This window comes from Phyllopteryx taeniolatus, chromosome 2 (assembly GCF_024500385.1).
Source record: "Phyllopteryx taeniolatus isolate TA_2022b chromosome 2, UOR_Ptae_1.2, whole genome shotgun sequence".
Lineage (NCBI taxonomy): Eukaryota > Metazoa > Chordata > Actinopteri > Syngnathiformes > Syngnathidae > Phyllopteryx > Phyllopteryx taeniolatus.
Window position 1 is genome coordinate 34,573,991 of NC_084503.1, and position 22,497 is coordinate 34,596,487.

The 22,497-nt window shown below is 42.7% G+C and overlaps 1 protein-coding gene across 1 annotated transcript in view; it reads left to right on the forward strand.

The window, feature by feature from the left end:
• The first annotated feature begins 1,560 nt into the window (after positions 1 to 1,560).
• greb1 (growth regulating estrogen receptor binding 1) overlaps positions 1,561 to 22,497 on the forward strand; it is a 33,684-nt gene continuing 12,747 nt past the window's right edge. Inside the window, exons 1-19 of the mRNA XM_061765876.1 lie at positions 1,561 to 1,729; positions 10,314 to 10,474; positions 12,731 to 12,838; positions 12,933 to 13,109; positions 13,191 to 13,373; positions 14,042 to 14,155; positions 14,303 to 14,434; positions 15,209 to 15,361; positions 15,451 to 15,573; positions 16,114 to 16,299; positions 16,985 to 17,121; positions 17,213 to 17,483; positions 19,363 to 19,491; positions 19,659 to 19,829; positions 20,906 to 21,103; positions 21,188 to 21,371; positions 21,473 to 21,656; positions 21,765 to 21,901; positions 21,985 to 22,336. Of these exons, the coding sequence (XP_061621860.1) occupies positions 10,321 to 10,474; positions 12,731 to 12,838; positions 12,933 to 13,109; positions 13,191 to 13,373; positions 14,042 to 14,155; positions 14,303 to 14,434; positions 15,209 to 15,361; positions 15,451 to 15,573; positions 16,114 to 16,299; positions 16,985 to 17,121; positions 17,213 to 17,483; positions 19,363 to 19,491; positions 19,659 to 19,829; positions 20,906 to 21,103; positions 21,188 to 21,371; positions 21,473 to 21,656; positions 21,765 to 21,901; positions 21,985 to 22,336 (3,093 nt within the window). The 5' untranslated portion in view covers positions 1,561 to 1,729; positions 10,314 to 10,320. The remainder of the gene's footprint in view (positions 1,730 to 10,313; positions 10,475 to 12,730; positions 12,839 to 12,932; positions 13,110 to 13,190; positions 13,374 to 14,041; positions 14,156 to 14,302; positions 14,435 to 15,208; positions 15,362 to 15,450; positions 15,574 to 16,113; positions 16,300 to 16,984; positions 17,122 to 17,212; positions 17,484 to 19,362; positions 19,492 to 19,658; positions 19,830 to 20,905; positions 21,104 to 21,187; positions 21,372 to 21,472; positions 21,657 to 21,764; positions 21,902 to 21,984; positions 22,337 to 22,497) is intronic.

Consider the following 22,497-nt stretch of genomic DNA (forward strand, 5'->3'; position numbering starts at 1 on the left):
ATAGTTCCTAAGCACCGAGATGCTACAAGATGTGCACTAAAGTAGTACTATTGCTTTGGCCTGAGCACAAAAACAATGAATAGGTGAGTTTTCCAGCAAATAACTACTGCTATAGGTTGGAGAGAGAAAAAAAATAATTCACGACTTGGTGACTTAACAAATGCCAAACTGCGAATATGAGGAACTGTCACTATATGTTCTTCTTTGCTTCTCATCTTCTTCTCTTAACACCTATTGTTGAAGCTTGTCAACAACAAAAGCAAAAACAAGGTTTCCACTGCACGGTATTGCAATCCCAGGTATTTTTTTAATGCGTAAAAGAAAAACTGCATAGCTGTAGTAGATATATTATTTCTATAGTGAGTAAACATTCTGAGTAAACTATTGTGAGGTTTTAATATGTGGTATGGTGACCAACCCTCAGAGCCTTTGTTCAGTAAATGGTCAGCCTCCCTGAGGCCAGTGGAGTCCAGTCCATGTGATATATGACGGCAGTCCTGTCGGCTCTGCTCCACTGGACTCTGTCCGACACCTGTTCTCCCATCAGGAGATGCGGCGTTGGCGTGGCAAGGCTACGCCAAAACACAGATCACTACTGCCCAGTTGGGGCAGCCGAGAGGATGAAATGTAAACTCTAACCGGGATTAACTTTCTAGCAAGTTAATCATTCATAACCATATGGCTCTTTTGTGCAAGGCATGGTTTACGTCCCGCAATGCTCAAACCAGATTTTTTTATATATATAGGGTCAGGCCAGCTGTAACTAACATCTCCAATCTCGTCGCATTGATTGGATGCTGGGTTGGCTGACCCCTGTCTCAGATTAGCGCTTGGAGAATTCATTAGCCCAGTGGTTCACATACTTTTCCCACCCTGAACTGTGAATGTGTACATGATGTGTCCCAACAAACACTTGAAAACATACTGTACATTGTTTGTGTGGTATTCATTTAGGCTGACAGTGTTTGTCTATTGTGACTTCAGATTCCAGATGACATATTATGACATATTTATGCATAAATCCATGTTATTCCATACTTTTTCTTGCAACTGCACAAACATGCATGCCTGAACTGTACTGTCTGTACAGTAGAAATCTTTAGTTTGTCCAGTAGAGGGCAAGAGAAAGCTATACATTCAGATTTAGGCACCTGGTGTGTGGGACATGATGATTACTTCAATTATATTTAATCTAAATGCTTGAGAGCAAACAAAAATTCAGATTAAAACACAGTCAACCTTAGACAGTGAACATATTGCATTCAAAAGTCCTTAGGCGATTTTTTTTTCAGACCAATTCTTAATCAACTTCGACTATTTATTTATTTATATTTTTCTGTAATTAATAGAGGCACGAATTCATCGGAAGAATTCTTCTAGAAAACAAAAATAGTAGTCCCTCCAGATTAATTGGACTGGTACCTTGTCATCCCAAACTCAACACGTGATTCCGAAAATTTAAAAAGAAGAAGAAGATGAGTAAGTGAGCCGAAAAGAGATGACGAAGAAGAAGAAAAAGAAGAAGAAAGATGCAATTTGACATGCAGGGTGGGTGTCGGGCCGTGCCAACATGGCGGACAAACGAGGAGGGGGAGGTCCTGTCCTCGCCAAAAGTGATGACACGCGCGACCCTCACTTTGTCTCCAGCCGGTGACATGGAGGCAGCTGGGTGAATTTACTCACTTTTCGCCACCAGTTGTTACGAACTTTGTCCCGCCAGCTCGTAAAGGTGAGTCATTTTTCATGGACATTTTCGGGTTTTGTTCCCGTAGTGAACACATTTCGTCCACTTTTTAACACAGAGGATGAGGATGATGATGATGACGATGACGACGATGATGTTACGTGTCTCGCTCAGACAGAAAACAATCAATAATATATATATATATGTGTGTGTGTGTTGAAGGGCGTTTAATCTCAAATTTAACAATAATATTCGTGCATAGCGTGGAATAGTCACTTCGTGTTTATTTCTACTCGTTATGGAAGGTGGAAGGATGTTTTTGGGGCAATAAATCTGAATCCAAACAGTGTCTATCTACAGGGTTGCCCTTGTCCCCAAAATCAACACTTTCTGATTACTAAAAATAAAAAATAAAATAAAAAAAATATATGTGACGTCAACACATGGAACGTGTTTCAAAACCAATATGTTTTTCTGTTCTTTAAAATTAGTTTTAATTAATTAAAAAGTCTGTTATTACATTAATTTGCCATATGGGTAGGCAAAGCATGGCCTGTGGGACACATACTGTTCTGTTCTTTAATCCAGAAAAGCAACTACATTATCGACAATTATAATATAATTTGTTGCATTTATTTAGCTGTTTGTTCCTACTTGTGGTTAATTGATTAACCCTCCAGTCCTTTTTTTAATGTATTATTTTGAATTTACATAGCATATTAAATATCTTGATTCACCGTGACACAAAGGAATAAAAGGGAGCCAGCAATGTCAAATTTATACACTTTCTAATTTCATTTCATATATTGTACAGCCAGTTGTTCTCATATTTCAGGGATTTTCCAATATCCACAGATACAGTTATTGAAAAATTAAAAACAAGCCTTTTTACAAGCCAGGTCACACTGACCCATGAACATTTTTGGTGCCAAAGAAACAAACATAAGGAGGATTAATTAGAGTTTAATGATAAATAAACTGAAAAATGACGATATATTTTGCCTTTTTCAAACCTCATCTTCAAATGACTTGGCCTACCTGTCAGTTTTAAAACACAAAGTGGCCCTTCAACCCTTCCATTTGCCCACCCATGTTATAGCATGTTAATATATTCCTCCCAAAACCATTTATTGTTTATTGAACATTTTGTGTTTGTGCTAGCTATGAAACAACCAAGGTTTTGTTTTAAAAATATTTGAAAATGCTGTCTGTGTGTGTGTGTGTGCTTGCGCGCGTGTGTGTGCACACCGCATTCATGAGCTGACACATAAATAAACAGTGCTTGTTGTGAGTCATGATGACAGGGAACGTACTGCATGTTGTGTATGTTCAAAATCCAGATTGTCTTGACGCTAGACAACACACTTTTCCCGGGAGTTATTGGAGAAAGAAAGCAAAGAATAAACATCTGAAGGACGTGTGCGATATGATAGCAAAAGCAACACGCCGAGCAGAATCTGAATCATCTTTATTGGCCAAGTATGTTCAAACACAATTTGTGTCTGGTAGTTGGAGTCATTAGCACTTTTGCAAAAATACACTATAACACAATATACATTTAGTACATACGCATACACAAATGTACAAAATTCAAGTGGCAACACTTTTACTTTCTACTTCTGCGAGAGTATGAAAACAAGCTGGTTGTGGATGAAAATAGCGGTTGGCAAGCCTTGCTAGCTTCGGCTATTCCGATGGCCGCTAGTCTTAAACTATTCGTACCAGCGGGACTGCGGTCAGGAACGAGGACAGTTCAAGCGCCATTTTCGTCGGCAAAATGCTATGTCCAACAACTGTGTGATAACAAAAACTTTATTATAACACAACACGCACCAACCAACATCACGACACTGATGTCGATTTACCCAAAAGGAAACCGGCAGCACTTTCACTTGCAAAAGTCTATCCTCAAATACAATAAAAGCACACGTGAACTAGAAGTTCACTTGAGTTGAGCGAGTTGTATTTTTTATCATTTGTCATTTTTATCATCATATCACTTGTCGAAATTTGTCTTTACGTGAAACTGGTCTGTGGTGCAGAATAGGTTGGTGACCGCTGAGCTGTATTGAAAAAAATATCAATGACATCATCAAGTAATTGACTGACTGACTTATATCACATTATAGTCGACTACAAAAACCCTTTAGTTCAACCCCTTGTAGGTTGTGTTAGGAAGTGCATCCGGGATTAAAAAAAAAATAAAAAATGTTTTTTTAAAAACAGCCAAATAAATCATGTGAGTAACTCACTGTGGTGGCACAACAACAACAATCACAACCACAACAACAAACGTACAGACAGTTATTAGTAATATAAAATGTGCAATAGTGTGCTCATACTATAATCGAATTGTACAATGCACGATGCTAAGTGACGAATTTACAAGGATGAATATAATAATAATGGCACTACAAAGATGTTGAAATTGGCAAAAGTGTCACTATGAAATTACAGGTCAGCTGTTTAAGAAGTTAATGGCAAGCCAAAAGAAGCTAGCGGAATCTCTGCCGCTTTTGGTGTGCAGACCAGAGAGAAGGAGCTGGAAAAGGTGGCGTCTCGGCGGGGTGGGGTGAGTCCAAGACAATTCTTGTAGACCTCAAGAGTGGCTAGGCAGGTACCGACGATGGCAAGAAAGCATGCGTTGATGCACAGCTGATGGTAACAATGATATGATATGATGATTGCCGATGACGTCATAATGTGTTCACGCGTGGATGTTTAAGAGTATGGCTTGCTGTGTGTGTGAGTGTTGCGGGGGTGGCGGTTGACCCATCAGTGGGCCAGTTGGCTGTCCTCTGCCATCGATCCGACGTCGGTTGAGCAAACTGTGAATGAGAGCGTTTCTTGGGGGTCGTAGGTCAGCGCTGGGCACACATTGGAGGGTCCGCTTGTGTGTGACATCGCTTTGCATGTGTTTGGGCCGTGGGTCAGCGTGGAAAGCGGCTGCTGTTCCTGACTGTGATGCTCCACTGACCAGATGACACTATTCGTCTATGGTGCACACGCACACACACACACACGAACACACACACATACACTCTGTTTTTAATGCATACACAACTGTGTGTCTGGATTTGTGTGTGTAACATGATCTGCTCTCCAAGGTGCCGGGGTGGAGGATGGATACTGCAATCCAGTTTGCCAGACTGAAAAGAGGGAAAGAATCGCGGGGATGGTGTGTGCGCGTGCGTGTGTGTGTGTGTGTGTGTGTGTGTGTGCGGCTGGTATGCAGCCCTGGCTAAAAGAGAAAGAGCCTGGGGTTCTTATCTGACCTCTCCTGGGTTGACCTTTCACCCCTATCCAAGACAAGCCCTTTGTGTCCACAGAGCTTGAGCCCACGAGAGAGCGTCTGTGCGAGTGTCCACCCGTGTGTGTGTGTTGCATCAAAGTCTTGCCTAAACATTGTTATCTTGACTGACCTCAATTACGATGAGTCCTCGCTGAAACTTTTTTGTTTTCAAAGATGGCTCCATAAAGTTTTGGATATGTTAACTGGAATATTTTAATTCACTTGTCAATTATGGATAGTGTGTATGCATGCTTGAGTAAACAAAGTCCGCGAGTTGCTCCTAAAAATCAAAGCGAGAACATGTTGAAATGCTAAGCAGCCCGTGTTGGTGACATCCTGAAAGAAAGGGGGCTCCCGAGTTTAAAGGGGGTCCTAACTACAGGTTTTGTATTTGTGTGCTTGAGTGTGGTGGTGGGAAGGCAGGGACCAAGGGGTCATAAAATACCACAATAGTGTCTCGCTCCTCAGGGTGAAAGAGAGAGAGAATAAGAAGAAGAGGTGGGGAGGCTGGGGGTGGGGGGCATTTAGGGATGAAAGGATCTCCCACTTCCCCGTCAGGGAGAGGGGAAGGGGAGGGCGGGATGCAAAGAGAAAAGATCAACAAAGATTCTGTGAAACATTTATCTACCCGTAGTACACGTCTTCTTTTAGAATACAAAGTTCTTATAACAGCTATTTTACTTATTTGAAAACTCACAATCCAATGCCTTTTATGTCATGGTTTTAAACATTATGACCAAGTAGCTGCAATAAGCTTCTAAATCTACACCATAAAGTCTCTTTACAATTTAACAAATGTAATATAAGACAAAAGCAAACAAATAGACTAATCTGTGGAAAATATTACAAAATTAGCAGTAGGTTTTTTACCTCATCAAGCACATCAAAACCGTGCTTGATCTTGCCTTGTTTACTGTAGCATAGTCTCATCATTGGTGGCAATGGCATCAGATCTTTTGCTTCAGGTCTTTGATGTCTCGTATCTATGTTCGATACATGATATAGTTTACGTAACCCAGAGAAAGAAGTCCAAGGGAGTGATATCTGGTTAAAAAGCTGTGCCAGCCCTTCCAATCCACCCGTCTGCAAGTGTTTGGTTTGGAAATCCAGGAAAATGCAATGTGATTAAAACCTTTCATAACCACTGAGCATGTAGAACAAATCTGATTAACATATCATCGGAGACAAAGTCCTTGTGTGTTTTTTGGACATACCTGGCAAAAGAAAGATGATTCTGATTCTGATTCAGATTCTCATTAGCCTAATACAGGGGTGTCAAACTATTTTTTGTCACGGGCCACGTTTTAGTTACAGTTTCCCTTAGACAGCCATTATGTGAAAACAGAAGTCAAGGATAAAAGGTGGTTCGGTTACTGTAAAAAAAATTTAAAAAAAAAAAGGGCTGGTATTTAATGCAATATTTTAACATTATTTAATACCTATGACAATTTGAAATTTTGGTACAGATTTGAGCAAGAATCATGGAAGTTGATGCACACACGGGCCACATAAAATGATGTGACGGGCCGGATCTGGCCCCCAGGCTTGAGTTTGACACCTGTAGCCGAATAGTACAATTGCTTTGGTCATTTTTAACTGACTGTCATAATCTCAATTTAAAAAAAAAAAAATACCAATGTGATTGCCTGGAAAATTTGTTTTCTCTTTTGGTCTCAGTAGATTCTCAGTCATCCATGTCATGGTAATTCGTAAATGTTGAAATGAGGCACCTGGACTCTTCTTGTTTGTTGAATTTGTGTTTTTTTCCTTGTTTTGCAAAAACGTTTAAAAATGACTTAGACAATTATGATGTCAGCCTAATGATAGCTCTTCAGTTGCTTTCATACTACATTTTTAAACTCGTGAAGAAACTTTGTGGACACCCTGTGATATTTTTTTAAAAAAAAAACTATTCCCACATAATTTAGTAGGCTACTAATGCAAAGTGACACTTCATCGTTCGGATTGTTATGTTGATTGACTATTGCTCACAGTTTGGACATTTCCCTGCTTTCATCCTTTCTCCCCGCGGTTGTAAACGTCAGTCTGCTCTTTGCCAGGAGGTGTGATTACTTCCTCTCCTTTCTCGCAGGCCGTGTTATGACCGGCCTTTTCTGTCTTCCTCCCCTCTTGTCTCACTACAAAGCGGTGCGAGGCAATGACAGTCTGCATTGTTTTTTTACAGATGGAAGTGTGGAACCGGAAGGTGGCTGTCGGTATGTTTGTATGTGTGTGTTTATCCAAAATAAATGGCAGTGACAAAATATAAAACCGGAAGTGCTGTCTTTAATTTTTACGGTCCTTTTGAATTACATACATTTATGGTCTAGTACCATACTGTTTAAAACTCAGAACCAATCCACTGAACCACCACTGGATTTGCTTACAGAGTCATCCGTCCAGTTTAATGCCCAATAAACAGCACATTGCAATTCAGAAACACACCTAAATTCATTCTCCTCATTAACTCTGATGTTACTTGGCATTTTGTCTAATCTAGCTAATCTTTAGACCTCACAAAAGCACGACATTTTGTCACGTGTTGTCTGTTTTTTAGCAGGAATTAAACTCGCTGGGTGCTAGAAATGTATAAGGCTGCTAAATATAGCAACTAAATGGCTAAATTGGCAGCACTGACATTCTGTTCGCAGGCATGTCGTTAACTCGAATTAATCGGAAAAATCGACTAATCGCCCAACCCTAGTACCTACTAGGGCTAGCTGTGTCGTTACTATCGAAGACACCGTGTGAATTGCATGTTTTACATTACACTAGTGTTAAGATTTATTTTTCCACTTGAATGGGGAACGTGCATCTGCGACACAACCGTGCATAATCCCGACTTTTTGATACAACCCGTGGATCTGAATTGATTTTACAGTCGTCCCTGATAAAGTGTTCATTGGCTGAATGTTTTGTTCCTGCTGTGAAACAATTCCCGAAATGTTTGTCACTGTGGAGACAGACTGTTTGTCTCGCTACCAACATCTTCTTCTTTTCCTCATATTGTGTTAAATGGCTTTAGCTGAAAGTTTCTTGGTTGTTGTTGTCATGAATTTGGGAAGCTGCAGTCTGCTATCATACTAGGTCGTCTGTCACAAAAAGGCTGTAAGTGGTTTTGTTTTATACGTACACAAGCAACCTATAGGTCTATGTGAGTGTGTGCGTGCATATGCATGCGCGGGTGGGCTTTCTTGGGTTCATATGTCATATGGGGGTCACCAGTATATGGGCAGAAGAAGTATTATGTTGGCGTTTTTATATGCCTCCAGGTGAAGTTTGGTCACCACGAGAGCTACTGAGCCTGCCTGCAGTGCTTACAATTACTTTACATGAAAGGAATAATAATACTTTATTACAGAAAAATGCATTCAATCTGCACAATGAGTATCGTAGGAAAAACGAACATTGCTATAATCATTTTTTGCATTAAAATGAATTAAAGACACTTTACACTGTACATGTCTTGGAGTTGAACTGTCAGTTTTTTAACAGACCACATTTTGAGCGAGTGTTTTCTTCATTGAGGCTGTGGTCAACCAGAGAGAGCTGCGGGGAGAGAGAGAACAGAGAAAAACAAAGAGGGAGTAGCGTCTAGGTCAGGGTGTCCTTACTCTGTCAGTGCGGCTGATTTTATGGCATGCCGTCTGGACACATGCCTCCATTAGTAACTTCTGTTAATGTGTATGTGGAGATGTGTCTCTGGAAGTTTGAGGCAGCTCTGTCTGTGCCTGTGTGCAGCAGCCTATTCATGTGTTTGTTGGACTTTTTAAGGAATAGTAATATCTTGACATCACCTTCTCCATTATAGTCATTATACTATTAGCTTCAGTTAATAGGATGACTGATGTTGCTTTAAAACATGTTGACATACTTAACTCTTGTGTGTCCCTCCCCCCCCCCCCCCCCCCCCCCTCCTTCGGCTTCTCAGTCAGTTTGAATGTATTGAATGTAAGCTTTTTTTTTTTTGGGTTTTTTATCATGATGGTACACATGAACTTCTTAGCAAAGGGCATTTTGATTTATATTTGTTTAAACAACTTTACGTCCGTAGTTTCTATTTACTGTAGCTACTGTTTTATTTCATCTAATGGCCATTTAGTACCAGACAATATTACGGTTTATGTGTTTATTAGGGGCGGCATGGTGGCCGACTGGTTCGAGCGTCAGCCTCACAGTTCTGAGGACCCGGGTTCAATCCCCGGCCCCGCCTGTGTGGAGTTTGCATGTTCTCCCCGTGCCTGTGTGGGTTTTCTCCGGGCACTCCGGTTTCCTCCCACATCCCAAAAACATGCATTAATTGAAGACTCTAAATTGTCCGTAGGTGTCACTGTGCGTGTGAATGGTTGTTTGTTTGTATGTGCACTGCGATTGGCTGGCAACCAGTTCAGGGTGTACCCCGCCGCCTGCCCGTTGATAGCTGGGATAGGCTCCAGCACGCCCACGACCCTAGTGAGGAGAAGCGGCTCAGAAAATGGATGGATGGATGTTTATTAGGGTTGCGACATTTATGCAAAATACAAGTGCATTTTAACAATCATATTTAATATTATAATTATTTATAATTATAATATTAAATATTTATATAATTTCTTCCCACAAGTGAATAATGCTAATTAAAACAATATTGTCAAATAGCATGTTGTTGCGACTTTCAGCTTGTCCGATCATGGGTCATCACAATGAATCCCTCGCATGACTTGTTTGGCACAGTTTTTTTTTTTTTTTATGTCAGATGCCCTTCCAGACGCAACCCACCCATTTTTTATCCTGGCTTCGAACTGGCCGTGAAAGGGTATTGGGGCACTGGCTGGGAATCAAACCCACGCCATCTGCATGTACCACCATACCACCAGTGCAGATACATACTGTATAGGCGTATAATACAGTAGGCCTATATTCATTTATTCAAGCAGAGGATGTATTTGGCGATGTTGTCTATTTGAGTGTTGCCCACTATTTGAGGAAATACAGTATGTGTTGATATTATGACATTACATAATGTCCTTAATACCTTTGTTTCCCGGGGAGGATGCAAAGGACAAACCTCAACTAATAACGTTTGGGAAACTGTTTTGCTGTGGCTTGAGCATGTACTGGTTGATCATTCACCATCACTTCAGATGGAGCTAAGGCAATAAATCAAACTAGAAGGATTTAACATGTTGAATCCAAGCCTTGGATTGATTAACGACTTGATTAAGAGATTTGTACCAAGACTTTTATCCCATAATCTGAACTGTCTAGTAGTCTGACCGCTAATAATATACCTGAAGACAAAGAGTTTTACAAATGGTTGATGAATCTGCTTAGCAACAGGTTATTGTGTTTTCTCAGAACACCAATGGGGAACTCCTATGCGGGCCAACTGCGGACCACACGCTTTGAGGAGGTCCTTCACAACTCTATTGAAGCATCGCTGAGGTCCAATATTGTAGTGCCTCGACCAGTTTTCTCCCAACTCTTCCTGGAGGCAGAGGAGCCTTTGGCACACAATGGTGAGTTACGCTGACACCCATGTGAGACTATCACAGTTACTCTGAAATTGTGTGTGAACCTTGCCCAAAAAAATGCCAAAATCCTAAAAAAAAAAAAAGGAAATTAATTGAAAACCATAATGCTTGTTTTTGTCTCAAAGCATCACCAAATAGCATATTAGTACGGCACGCGTGGCTGTGATCACTATCGGGCAGTGATTCCCAACCACTATACGTGAGAAGTCATCAGGTGTGTTGCGAGAAATTATCTACTTTTACTTAACTTGTCCAAGAATTATTTATTTACCTCAAATAATGTATCTTTGTTCATCTGTCTATGCCAGTGACGTAACAATTGTGTGTCTACAAGTTGCACGGTGGCCGACTGTTTAGAGCGTCAGCCTCACAGTTTTGAGGAGTGGGGTTCAATCCCCGCCTGTGTGGAGTTTGCATGTTCTCCCTGTACCTGTGTGGGTTTTCTCCGGGCACTCTGGTTTTCTCCCACATCCCAAAAACATGCAGGTTAATTGACAACTCTAAATTGCCCGTAGGTGTGAATGTGAGTGCGAATGGTTTGTATGTGCCCTGCGATTGGCTGGCAACCAGTTCAGGGTGTACCCCGCCTCCTGCCCGATGATAGCTGGGATAGGCTCCAGCACGCCCGCGACCCTAGTGAGGAGAAGCGGCTCGGAAAATGGATGGATGGATGTCTACAAGTTGTATTTGTCATTCATTTAACACAAAGATTTCACACTGAGTAAACTTGGATAAGATGGTCATTGTTTCAATATGTATACTTTTTGTGACATTTTTGTTTGGTGCTGTGCCGTGAGATTTTTCTAGTGAAAAATATGTATCTTGGCTCAATAAAGGTTAGGAAAGATTGTTATAGGAGACAAACAACATGCTTTTCTATCTATGGTCCAGTACATGATTTGCTCTTACTGTGGTCTTATTTGCTTGCAAAAAAATACCATATTGAACAATAGTTAGAATAATAATTTCTTACATTTCCCTCTTGCTTACATCACATCAGTTCAAGACTGAATTGTTACAACTCAAATCTCATGTTGTCAGTAGCAGTCATCCATCCATCCATTTCTCCTCACTAGGGTCGCGGGCGTGCTGGAGCCTATCCCAGCTATCATCGGGCAGGAGGCGGGGTACACCCTGAACTGGTTGCCAGCCAATCGCAGGGCACATAGAAACAAACAACCATTCGCACTCACAGTCATGCCTTCAGGCAATTTAGAGTCTCCAATTGATGCATGTTTTTGGGATGTGGGAGGAAACCGGAGTGCCCGGAGAAAACCCACGCAGGCACGGGGAGAACATGCAAACTCCACACAGGCGGGGCCGGGGATTGAACCCCGGTCCTCAGAACTGTGAGGCTGACGCTATAACCAGTCGACCACCGTGCCCAGTAGCAGTAATTCAAACTTAAAAGTAATATGACACACTTGGCTACTATATCCTGTCTTGAAGTCACCATAAAATTGTATAAGTAAGCCCATTTGTCTGTATATAGTAGCGATGCACTGCCGATACTCAGAAAAATTCTCCGATACTACGACACAGATTCCATTTTAACAGCCTGACATATAACTTCCAAGCGTCTGAAGTCGGAGCCATGTCAGCTGTGTGGAGATACTGAAAGGTAAAAATGGATGACAAAACTTTGTTAGCCTATAGAAAATTATGCTCAAAAAAGAAAGGACGAACTCCTCCCGGGTGTCGGCGGACCATCCGGCGAGGACCAAATTTCTTGAGCCCTGCTGCTTGCCCCGGTGTTCAGACTGAAACCAGATAACTGAAATGCCTTGTGTTACAGGCTACATTTAAGTAAAATGCGGGGCAAGACATCAAGCAGTTGGATGTTAAAATATCCGTAATGACAAGTTATCACCTTAAAAAGTTTATATTGGCATGAAACTTATGCCATGTTCAAGAAAATTTTGTTTTGTGTTTCGAACAGTATTTGATAAAGTAAAATACATTGTCATCACAATTATATGACGTAATGGCATTAGCAAGAATTACTGTAAGTACTCAAATGTAAGTACTGTACTTGTTCTCATTCTCAGTCTGAAAAGAAGTGGTATTGGTGCATCTTGAGTATATAAAGCATTTCCTAAAAATATTGGTGGTACACTGGATCTTTATAATTATCCTGAAAATTAAGGGAGGGGGGGGGGGGGAATCCAAATGTGCATTGCGTAAAAAAAACTAAAACATAAAATGTTTCAACTTTTTTCCCTTCATGTCCAATATCAACAGGCCGCACGGAGAATGATGCTGAGGATGATGAAGATGGCTCGGAATCTAACAGTCCTCCAATACCTTATCAGATGAAACCCCCACCTGAGGGATGCTGCACCACAGACGGTTTGTGCACATTTTGTACAGGGCAAGTTTACTCATTACGATCTGCAAGGCAAGCCAGTTCTATGTTAAAAATAACAAGTCTCCCTCCCTACAGGCTTCTGTCAGGCAGGCAGGGATCTGCGTCTCTCATCACTGGCATCAGACTCCTTGGACGTGTCGCCAGGATTCATGCTGATCGGGCTGAAGTCCCCTTCGCTCCCCGATAGCCTGCTGGTGGGCGCCGTCGACCATCGTTTCCTGCCGGATGAACGGGGTCACAACGCTCTTCTGGGTAAGACAGAAGTGTTTTCCCATAGATGCAGCTGGGAAGCCATCATTATACGCTCATTCATACCAATGTGCTTCCCTGCAGGCTTCTCTGGGAACTGCATCGGCTGTGGAGAAAAGGGGTTCCGCTACTTCACAGACTTCGCCAACCACATTAACCTGAAACTCAGCACCCAGCCGAAGAAACAGAAGCACTTAAAGTTCCATCTGTACCGAAACAACCAAGGTGTGCTGGTTAAAGGAGCTCCCATCTGCTGGAGAGGACACGGTAAGATTGTCTCGGATGTCGGAATTGAAGACGTTTACTTAGATGTCAAGCAAATTTCACCGTATTGTGTTACAACTCAAAAAAGTGGGAGTTCCACCATGTGAAAAATATATGGAGTGTGAGGGGGAAATAAATCATCAGAATATCCATGTGGATTGGATTACACTCATTGCACATCACACTGGCTCATCATACTTGCTTTAAAAGCAGCACAGTTGCCGTCAAGTTATTGCCATACTCATGTTGATCTTTTTATTAGTAAAAAACTGCAATAATATTTACTGTCCAGGTGGACTGGTAGTAAAAGCTTAAGGCCAGGTCAACGGTCAGATGGAAACCATGGCCTGAAGGTCATGACAGCACCCTCTCGTGAGAGGACACTATCTAAATCAGCAGTTCATACACCCTACAAATGCAAAATCCCCTTTTTAAGATAAATACACATATACTAAATTTGAGGGAAATCATTCAATAAAAACGTATACTTAATCTGAAAACCTCCCCAAATCCAGGTTTTCTCTCACCAATGGGATTTGATGTATGGTCACAAATAAAGTGAATTAAAAAATTCATTCATTAAATCCTAATATTTTAATATTGTCATGCACCACAGTGAAGTGAGACCATGCACACTAATATAGTTATGAAATATATCTGTTGTGTTTCAGATGGCCGGATAAGGCAGATGAGCTCCAGCCTCTCAGAGCTTCATGCGACATCAGACGAACGGCCATCGAGTGTGGCGTTGATGCGTTCCTCACATGCAGCTGGCAGCTACACAGGTGAGGTATCACAACAAAACAGTCATTTAAACGGAGTTCAATTCCTCCCCCATCTTGTTGACATTCATCTTAAAGGGACAGTGTTAGACTAAGAAGGTGCTGAGTGATAACAATTACATCATTGGACGACTTCTTGTCTATATACAGCAGCGTCTCATGCAAATGCCGTTCCTCAAATCTCCGATACACCACACCCACTGCCAAATGGCATCATTCCTGCTTCTTCAATCGCGCAGGCGGTGATAAATCATTCAGGACCAGGGAGACCATCAGCAACAGGTACTGTATGTGCATGCTGATACATTGTTATGTCAGAAATAACAGGAAGACAAATTCAAATGCCTATCATAACACGTTTGGAATTTTCATGGCTTCTACCCATATTTGTGGGCAACCTAATTGAAACATGATGTAACTGTGACATTGTCTTTGCCTATTAAATTCTAAAGTTGGTTCTGTATCATGTGCATCTACAGTAAGTGTAGCCATTGTGTCTGCTGTCATTAACCCCCTGGGTTTGTTCACACCTCTGAAAAGAAGGGGAGCAGCCCCCTGTGTTATAACGCCACTGCTGTAGGGAGAAGCCAGCTGCATTGTGTTGGGGATTGTCTTTTGTCTGCCTTATTTTATTTGCCAACACTTGAGGCACTAAAAATTTCCTTTTCGCTTTCTTCTCTCTCCCTCGCTCAGTGGCCTCCATAAACCAGGGTTGTAAAATGCACGCTGAATAAAAAGGATTCCTTCCTGTCAATGTTTTTATTTTTCATGACTTCTCTAACAAGTGGGACTTTTTGACTCCACTCTCCATCACTGCATTTCAACAGATGGTTATGTGGTGGAGGAAGAGACAGGTTAATACATAAAATACTACTGCATCTGTATAAGCTCACCCTAAAACAATATAAATGTTTGTAGTATTGCTGTCAACTAATTCTCAACAAAACTATACCCTAGCTATCATTACTAACATTTGAAAGCCTTCAGAAGGAGAATAAGATGTTGTTGTTGTTGTTTTGTTAAATTAAAACAAATACTTTATCTTCTGTCCTGCAGGGATGCAGACAAATGCTGGACCCCCGAAAAAGAGGCACAAGGGTTGGTCCCCTGAATCAGGTGCCAATTCTTTGTCAGAGAACACAGGGAAGGCACCACCATCGTCATCAGTCTTGCCATCATCAACAGTTATCACCAATGGAGCCAGATTAGGTAAAGAAAATGTTGGAAATTAAGATACGGTAATTTGATGCTATAGTAATACTTATATAAATATTTGTTGTGCTCTCACACACATCCAGATGCCTCTGCCACACTGTGTTGCTCACAGAGGTCCTCAACCACACTTTCTCCCTCTGGCCTGTCTGTAGCTGTGCCTGATCAGCTGTTACACACTTGTGGACTAAAACCTGTCATCTTTAAAGGTCAGATACATTCATATTAATGACGCTGTATAGGGCAGGGCTCACCAAAATATTTGAAACTGAGATGTACTTCTTGGGTACTGATTAATGTCAAGGGCTACCAGTACTTCTGAAATACAGTCAAACATTTGCCCAAATTACCTTTAATTTTTAATCATTAATAATTAGTGATATTAATCTTTGTGAAGAAGACACTGATCATGTTAATAATTATCAACAATAATTTAACAAGGTAGGGAACATAAATATCAATATGCAACACTTTATTGCTACAAATCTCTGCAGGTGTTCACATTTTCAAATGATCACTTCTACAATATTCCTAGGAAATCACAATGTCCCATCACTGGTGAGGGGTTTTTGGAACACGCCTGCAGGCTACACATGTGGTCCTTTGGGGGCTACCTGGTGCTCGCAGGCACCATGTTGGTGCCCCCTGGGAGTTGTCTATCAATGAATGTCTTTGTAAAAATCATCAAGACACCAATTCTTACATGAATTTTGTGAAAAGTTTTATCTGTATAACTTTTCTGGGCACAGGTCATGGCCCTCTCCCTCAACTGACTGGCAATTTTAATGAAGTGCTCATCAGCTCTCTGCTGCAGAGTTGTTACCTGAGCTCTCAGACCCTCCCCAGAGTTTACCAACACTACGGGCCCTCACCCATTCAGCCACTGTCAACTGAGATGCAGATCCTCCTCACTGTCTACTACCTTGTTCAGCTCGGTTAGTGTCACACAGACTTTAATAATGCACATCAGCATGCAACAAAATCGTTTTTTTATTTTTCATTGTATTGTTGTTGTTACCCTCAATGGCCGCTAGATGGAAAGCTGGCACTGTATCGTAGAAAAAAACTATCCATCCATCCATTTTCTGAGCCGCTTCTCCTCACTAGGGTTGCGGGCGTGCTGGAGCCTATCCCAGCTGTCATCGGGCAGGAGGCGGGGTACACCCTGAACTGGTTGCCAGCCAATCGCAGGGCACATAGAAACCAACAACCATTCGCACTCACAGTCATGCCTACGGGCAATTTAGAGTCTCCAATTAATGCATGTTTTTGGGATGTGGGAGGAAACCGGAGTGCCCAGAGAAAACCCACGCAGGCACAGGGAGAACATGCAAACTCCACACAGGCGGGGCCGGGCATTGAACCCGGGTCCTCAGAACTGTGAGGCTGACGCTCTATCCAGTCGGCCACCGTGCCGCCTAGAAAAAACTAGTTATTCAATTAAAAAAGATCATTTAAACTAAAACTGGAATTTTAAAACTATTGGAAGGTCTCGTAAAAAAAAAATTCAAGTTGTAGATTTAAAGTACTCCTGTTTTCCATTAAGCTATTGTAAATTGTTTGAATGAACATGTTTCCTCCATGCTTGTGATTTCTGTCCTTCTCACCCACATTTGCAAGGCCCCGAGCAAGTGCCCCTGATTGAGGACTTGGAGCAAATATTCATGAGGTCATGGAGGGAGTCCCACCTCAGTGAAATCAGACATAATCAACAACCTCAAACACCGGCGTCCCAAGGGAGGCACTATGGAATTGAGGTTAATTTATCATTTATATACATTCATGGCGAAAACCCCCAGGGGTGCCAGTGTTTTTGAAGATAGTAACCTGCTTTTCTTGGGTCTCCAGGCACCTCCTACCCTTCCAGGGCTCCCTCAGCATCTTGGCTTAGCACCACAGCAGCCTCTGACACCCAGCCAACTTCCCTGGCTCGCCCAGCTGGCTGCGTCGTCTTGTGGGGAGGGGGTGGTGGTGTTGGGGGAGCATGTGGGATCTTTGGCTCAGGGCCTTCAGCAGATGTTTAGCAAGTTGATGGAGGGACGGTTCAAAAACACAAACTACATAGTCGTCATTGTGACCGCTTCCGGGCATGAAACACAGTCCTGTGTGGTAGTTACAGGTGGGAGTTTGTGTCTTTAAAGCTATCATCCACAAAATATATATATATATATACTTTTCACCAAAGCCACTACAAGAGTAGATAACAGAATGCTGATTAAGCTTGTCACCTTCTGACACATCTTGCTGTAGTTTTCAATATTTGTATTTTTTTTTATATATTTCATGACTATCCTATACATTCCCACCCCTTGGTGGCGCTCTAACATTTTAGACAAAAAACGATTTGTCTTGGCATCGCTTTTCCTCGGTGGAGAGCACTGAAGAAAAAAACAAAAAGGTAGTGCTAGGTTGGAAAGAGGGGGAGGAGGCCGGACAAGCATTTAGCCTTCGTCATATCGAAGTGTTGAAGGCTTTGTTGTAATGCTGAATTCCAGAGTTAGGGAGCGCTATAAAACGTGCATTTTAGCTTTAAAGGTCAGAGGACAAACATGTTATGTGGTCAGTTAAAATTCATATTTGCATTGTTTAGATGTAATACATGCACGTCACTTCCAACAAGTTGTCAACTATAGTTTAGCTAAAAATTAGGTTTTGATTACGTGTATTGAGCACTCCCCGAACATACCCGAAGCTCGAGACACCGGGTTGTCGTTACTCTATCCACCACAAAGGCTACCAGAAGTGACGTTGCAATTGACAAACACAGCGTGGTACACTCTATACGCAATTGCGAGCAAAGTGTTGGAATATGAGGAGGAGGAGGAGGATTTCGACACAGGAGCACCCAACTGAACTTGGCATCGTCAAACCGTACATATTTGAGCCGATCAGGAGGTCGGAACCTGACGGTGACGACGACGAGCAGCCAAGTAGCAGCTGTAGAACAGAAAAAAAGAGTGGCCACTGGCTCAATCTGACAGCATGTCTTTTTATCCAGTCATGGCTAGAAATAATGGCACCCCAGGGATGCCAATATTTTTTAGCACGACTGTACGTATTATATATTCATATGTTTCAGTGACACGGCATGAGCTTTTACATAGTATGCAGTATTCCTATACATTGTGTGCCCCTCGCTCGAGTAGCGTTATAACACGCCGCACAGAAAGTCTTTGCTTTGTCTGTTGGCTTATCATATAGGCAAAAGTACAGACGACAGTACTGAAAAGTACTGTGTGAGTCTTTTTTTCCTACTCCCCAATGCAGAGTAACCATAATAGAGTCTTCGGTATATACAAGGAAATCCTCACCTCTTGTCTGCGCCGCTTCAACGCTGCACCGTGGCGGCTGCGGGAATTAGTTCTCTTGCTGGCGGTTGAGGTCCCGATGGCTGCAGGAAAAATAGTTGGCACCGCAGCTGGTTTCAGCCTCTGCCTAACTACACCTGTGTATCCAAGTCTTTCTCAAAATACGCCGGTTCGAAGTGATCAGCACAGAGTATGGAATGCTTGCTAGGCATCCATAGCTGACCATGTTTCTTCCCCCGTCGATTGTCTTTCCCTATCCACTGGCCATACCTTTTTCACTTGAAAAGCCAAAAAAAAACATTTGTAGAACCAATTGCCACACAATAAACCATTGTGAAATCGCAAAATCATACGACAACGCATATACAAGGACGGGAACAACAGCATGGAACGATAGCACACAACGCCGAATAAACAGGCTGTTCGGCTTGTGTTACGTCACAGCGGCGGATAGAGCCGAAGACCAGAAGGCGCTAGATGCGAAGAGCAGAAGGCGCATTCTGAATCATATTTATCGATTTAACTGCTGTATATCTGCTATATAATCACTTCAAAATGGCAGATGTGGTTTGTAAAGGGGTTCTAGAGTTATCAAGAACATTTTTAACATCTTTGTCCTCTGAACTTTAAACAATTTTGTCAAACTTAAAAATAACATACATTAGGTGTATTTTTGTGTTTCTGGTACAGGTAAACACCAGTGTCGAGCTTTGGCAGAGAATATGTTCTCTCCCAATGAAGGTTTGAGAGAAATCAATTACCAGCTTTCCTCTGGTGAAGCCCAGGAGCTCATCCAGTTCTGCAGTTCCCTTGGGCAAGGTGTGCTTGACTCTCTTCCTTGGAATGTATAAGTATTTGTTGTGTTTATTTTGTGGATGTTCTGTTCTGTTACAATTTGTACAATGATATGATGTCTCGACTCCATGCGCACTGACGTGAGTAGATGGGGCGTTTTGAATGCCAGCATCTAACTTCCTGTTACACAGATGGTGATATGGATTCCCTACTGGACAGTGCAACCTTGGACAACAACGAACCCTCTCCCTTATCCAGCAGTCAGGAATCTACTGAAGAAAAGAGTGTGAAAAACACCCACAGTCCAAAAGCCTCACACAGCCCTAAAGATAGAGTTTTGACTCCTAAAGAAACTTGCTCCGGTGAGAAAAATTACTGTGAAGTTCATTTTAAGCCTTTTCAAAAAGCGCTCGCTCAGTATGAGAGGTCCACACGGCAGCGCAACCAATGCCGACCATGCCCAAATTTGGAAGTGCTGATGAAGCATTTTACAAGGAAGTAACTGTCTTTTTCTGCTGGTAGACGAGTAGACCGCACCTTAGCAATTATTTATTTGTCAGTGTCACAAAAGAAAGCCCTGGCTTTGCTTATTTTAAGGATGAGGAGGAAGAGAGCACCAGCAGCAAAAAAAAATAAAAATAAATAAAATAGATAAAAGGGGATGGGTTCAGGCACGGTGGCCGACTGGTTAGAGCGTCAGCCTCACAGTTCTGAGGACCCGGGTTCAATCCCCGGCCCCGCCTGTGTGGAGTTTGCATGTTCTCCTCGTGCCTGCGTGGGTTTTCTCCGGGCACTCCGGTTTCCTCCCACATCCCAAAAACATGCATGAATTGGAGACTCTAAATTGCCCGTAGGCATGACTGTGAGTGCGAATGGTTGTTTGTTCCTATGTGACCTGCGATTGGCTGGCAACCAGTTCAGGGTGTACCCCGCCTCCTGCCCGATGACAGCTGGGATAGGCTCCAGCACGCCTGCGACCCTAGTGAGGAGAAGCGGCTCAGAAAATGGATGGATGGATGGATGGGATGGGTTCATCCCATACTAAATTCACGGCAGCATCACGGAGAATTTAAGCTCTTTGTGAGCCACAGTTACACAAAGAGCGCTTTGAGGTGTATTTCGGTCTGAGCAGGGAGCAGTTTGAAAGCTTCCTGCAAAGATGTCTCGGTATATCATTTTTCTATTGTCCCAACGCTTCAGCGAGACTGTACAAATCTTCCAAAATAATAATTGTGACGTTACCGCGACACCGCTCTCGAATAGAACATTTTTCTATTCCGCGACACGGCATTCTGTGGTCCCGCCCCCTTATCACATACTCCATAAATAGGAACGTTGACGGCGCGCTGCACGTTGCCAAGTGCGTTGTCAAAAGGCGTTTACTGCACTATCTTTTACTTTCCTTACCATATGAACGCCTGTGTGTTCATGTATGTAGAGTTCTCTGTGGAGTGGCGCGACATCCGGCCCATCCAGTTGGCTGTAGCCAGAAAGCTGCTGTCTCACGTTTGCGCCATAGCAGACTCCAGCACACAGAACCTGGACCTTGTGTCCTTTGACAGGGTCAGCTTCCTCATCCTGGTCCCTCCCTCTGAGGTCACGTTTCAACAGACTGTTCTCCACCTGTGGAGCTCCGGTTAGTGACATGTTTCTACACATTTCCCCTCAGCCCCCTTTTAACTGTTTATCCGTTCATGTTGACTTGAATCTTGGATTTCAGGTGTTCTTCAGGAACTTGGGACTCTCGAACAAGAGTGTGTGTCTCAGCGGCAAGCTGAGCGTTACGTGGTCAAGATGGATCAAAGTGCTCAAGTGCGAGTTGACAGCCTTATTCAGGAAGCACACAGCAACTCCTACACGCTTTATATCTTGGTCCACGACCACGCCCACTGGGATATCAGCAGGTCTGTGGAATACAGAAAAGACAAGCAGAGTTGAATTTAATAAGAATCTTACTTTTAGACATTAAAGATATGGTATGTGTCCTTTTCTCTCTGCTTTTCAGTGCCTCGTACTATAGCACAGACTCAGGATTGGGTCTAGTAGACCAGCTACTGAATTCCAGAAAGGTCAGAGATGCTCCCAACATCCTGATTCTTCATGTTACATCCTTCCCGTTCGCTCTGCAGACGCAATTCACACGCATCAGCCCCTATAACGAGATCCACTGGCCCTCTTCATTCAGTAATGTAAGATTTCATTCTGGCTGTGCTAATAAAACATACAATAGATCCAGCAGAAGCACACTGTAACACTTTGGTGCGTGTGTGTGTGTGTGTGTGTGTGTGTGTGTCTAGGATGTGGACCTGTATCATGAGAGAACATGCTACTTTGGTGTATCCGAACTTTTAGAGTCGACACGCTCAGGAAGCAGCCTGCCTCTGATGCGATGCGATTCTTCTTTTGAGAGCATGGCATCTGCCCTGGAGGAAAGGTACACACTGTCAGTAAAAACGTTATATGTGAAGTGTGCTTAACATATCAGATCGATAGAAGCCGTTTTTCTCTTTCCCTCAGGTTTCCAAAGCTGCACAGTGCTGTAATCCGAACCACAGTTCTTATCCACCACTACTGCGCAGCACTGATGGCTGTGTCTGGAAGAATCGGCGGCTCACACAATCTCCACAAACACACGTCTGTGGAGACGCTGGGCATCGTGCAGGCGCTGCTCAGTGCCGCCCAGCAATGCCCCGCCCACCACGGTCACATGATCCTGCTGCGGATCCCCTCTCTGGCTCTGGCAGCGTGGGCGCATCGACGGCTGTCCCGAGTGAGGAGACAGCTGGGTCTTGAGGAGAGCTTTGAGATCATACTGGGCAATCCAAGCCAACCGCTGAATATTGGACACAGCTTTATTGATCAGATTAAGGTATGCAAAAATAGTATCGTAAGTAACAAGACAGACATCTTAAACAGTTCATTACAGAGTCAAAGATTAGTTTCCCTAAGTCTTAATTCTTTTTCATCCAAAGGCATTTTGGGCAATTCTATGGTTCCGACTTTGTGGGAACTGTTTTATGTTGTATCATC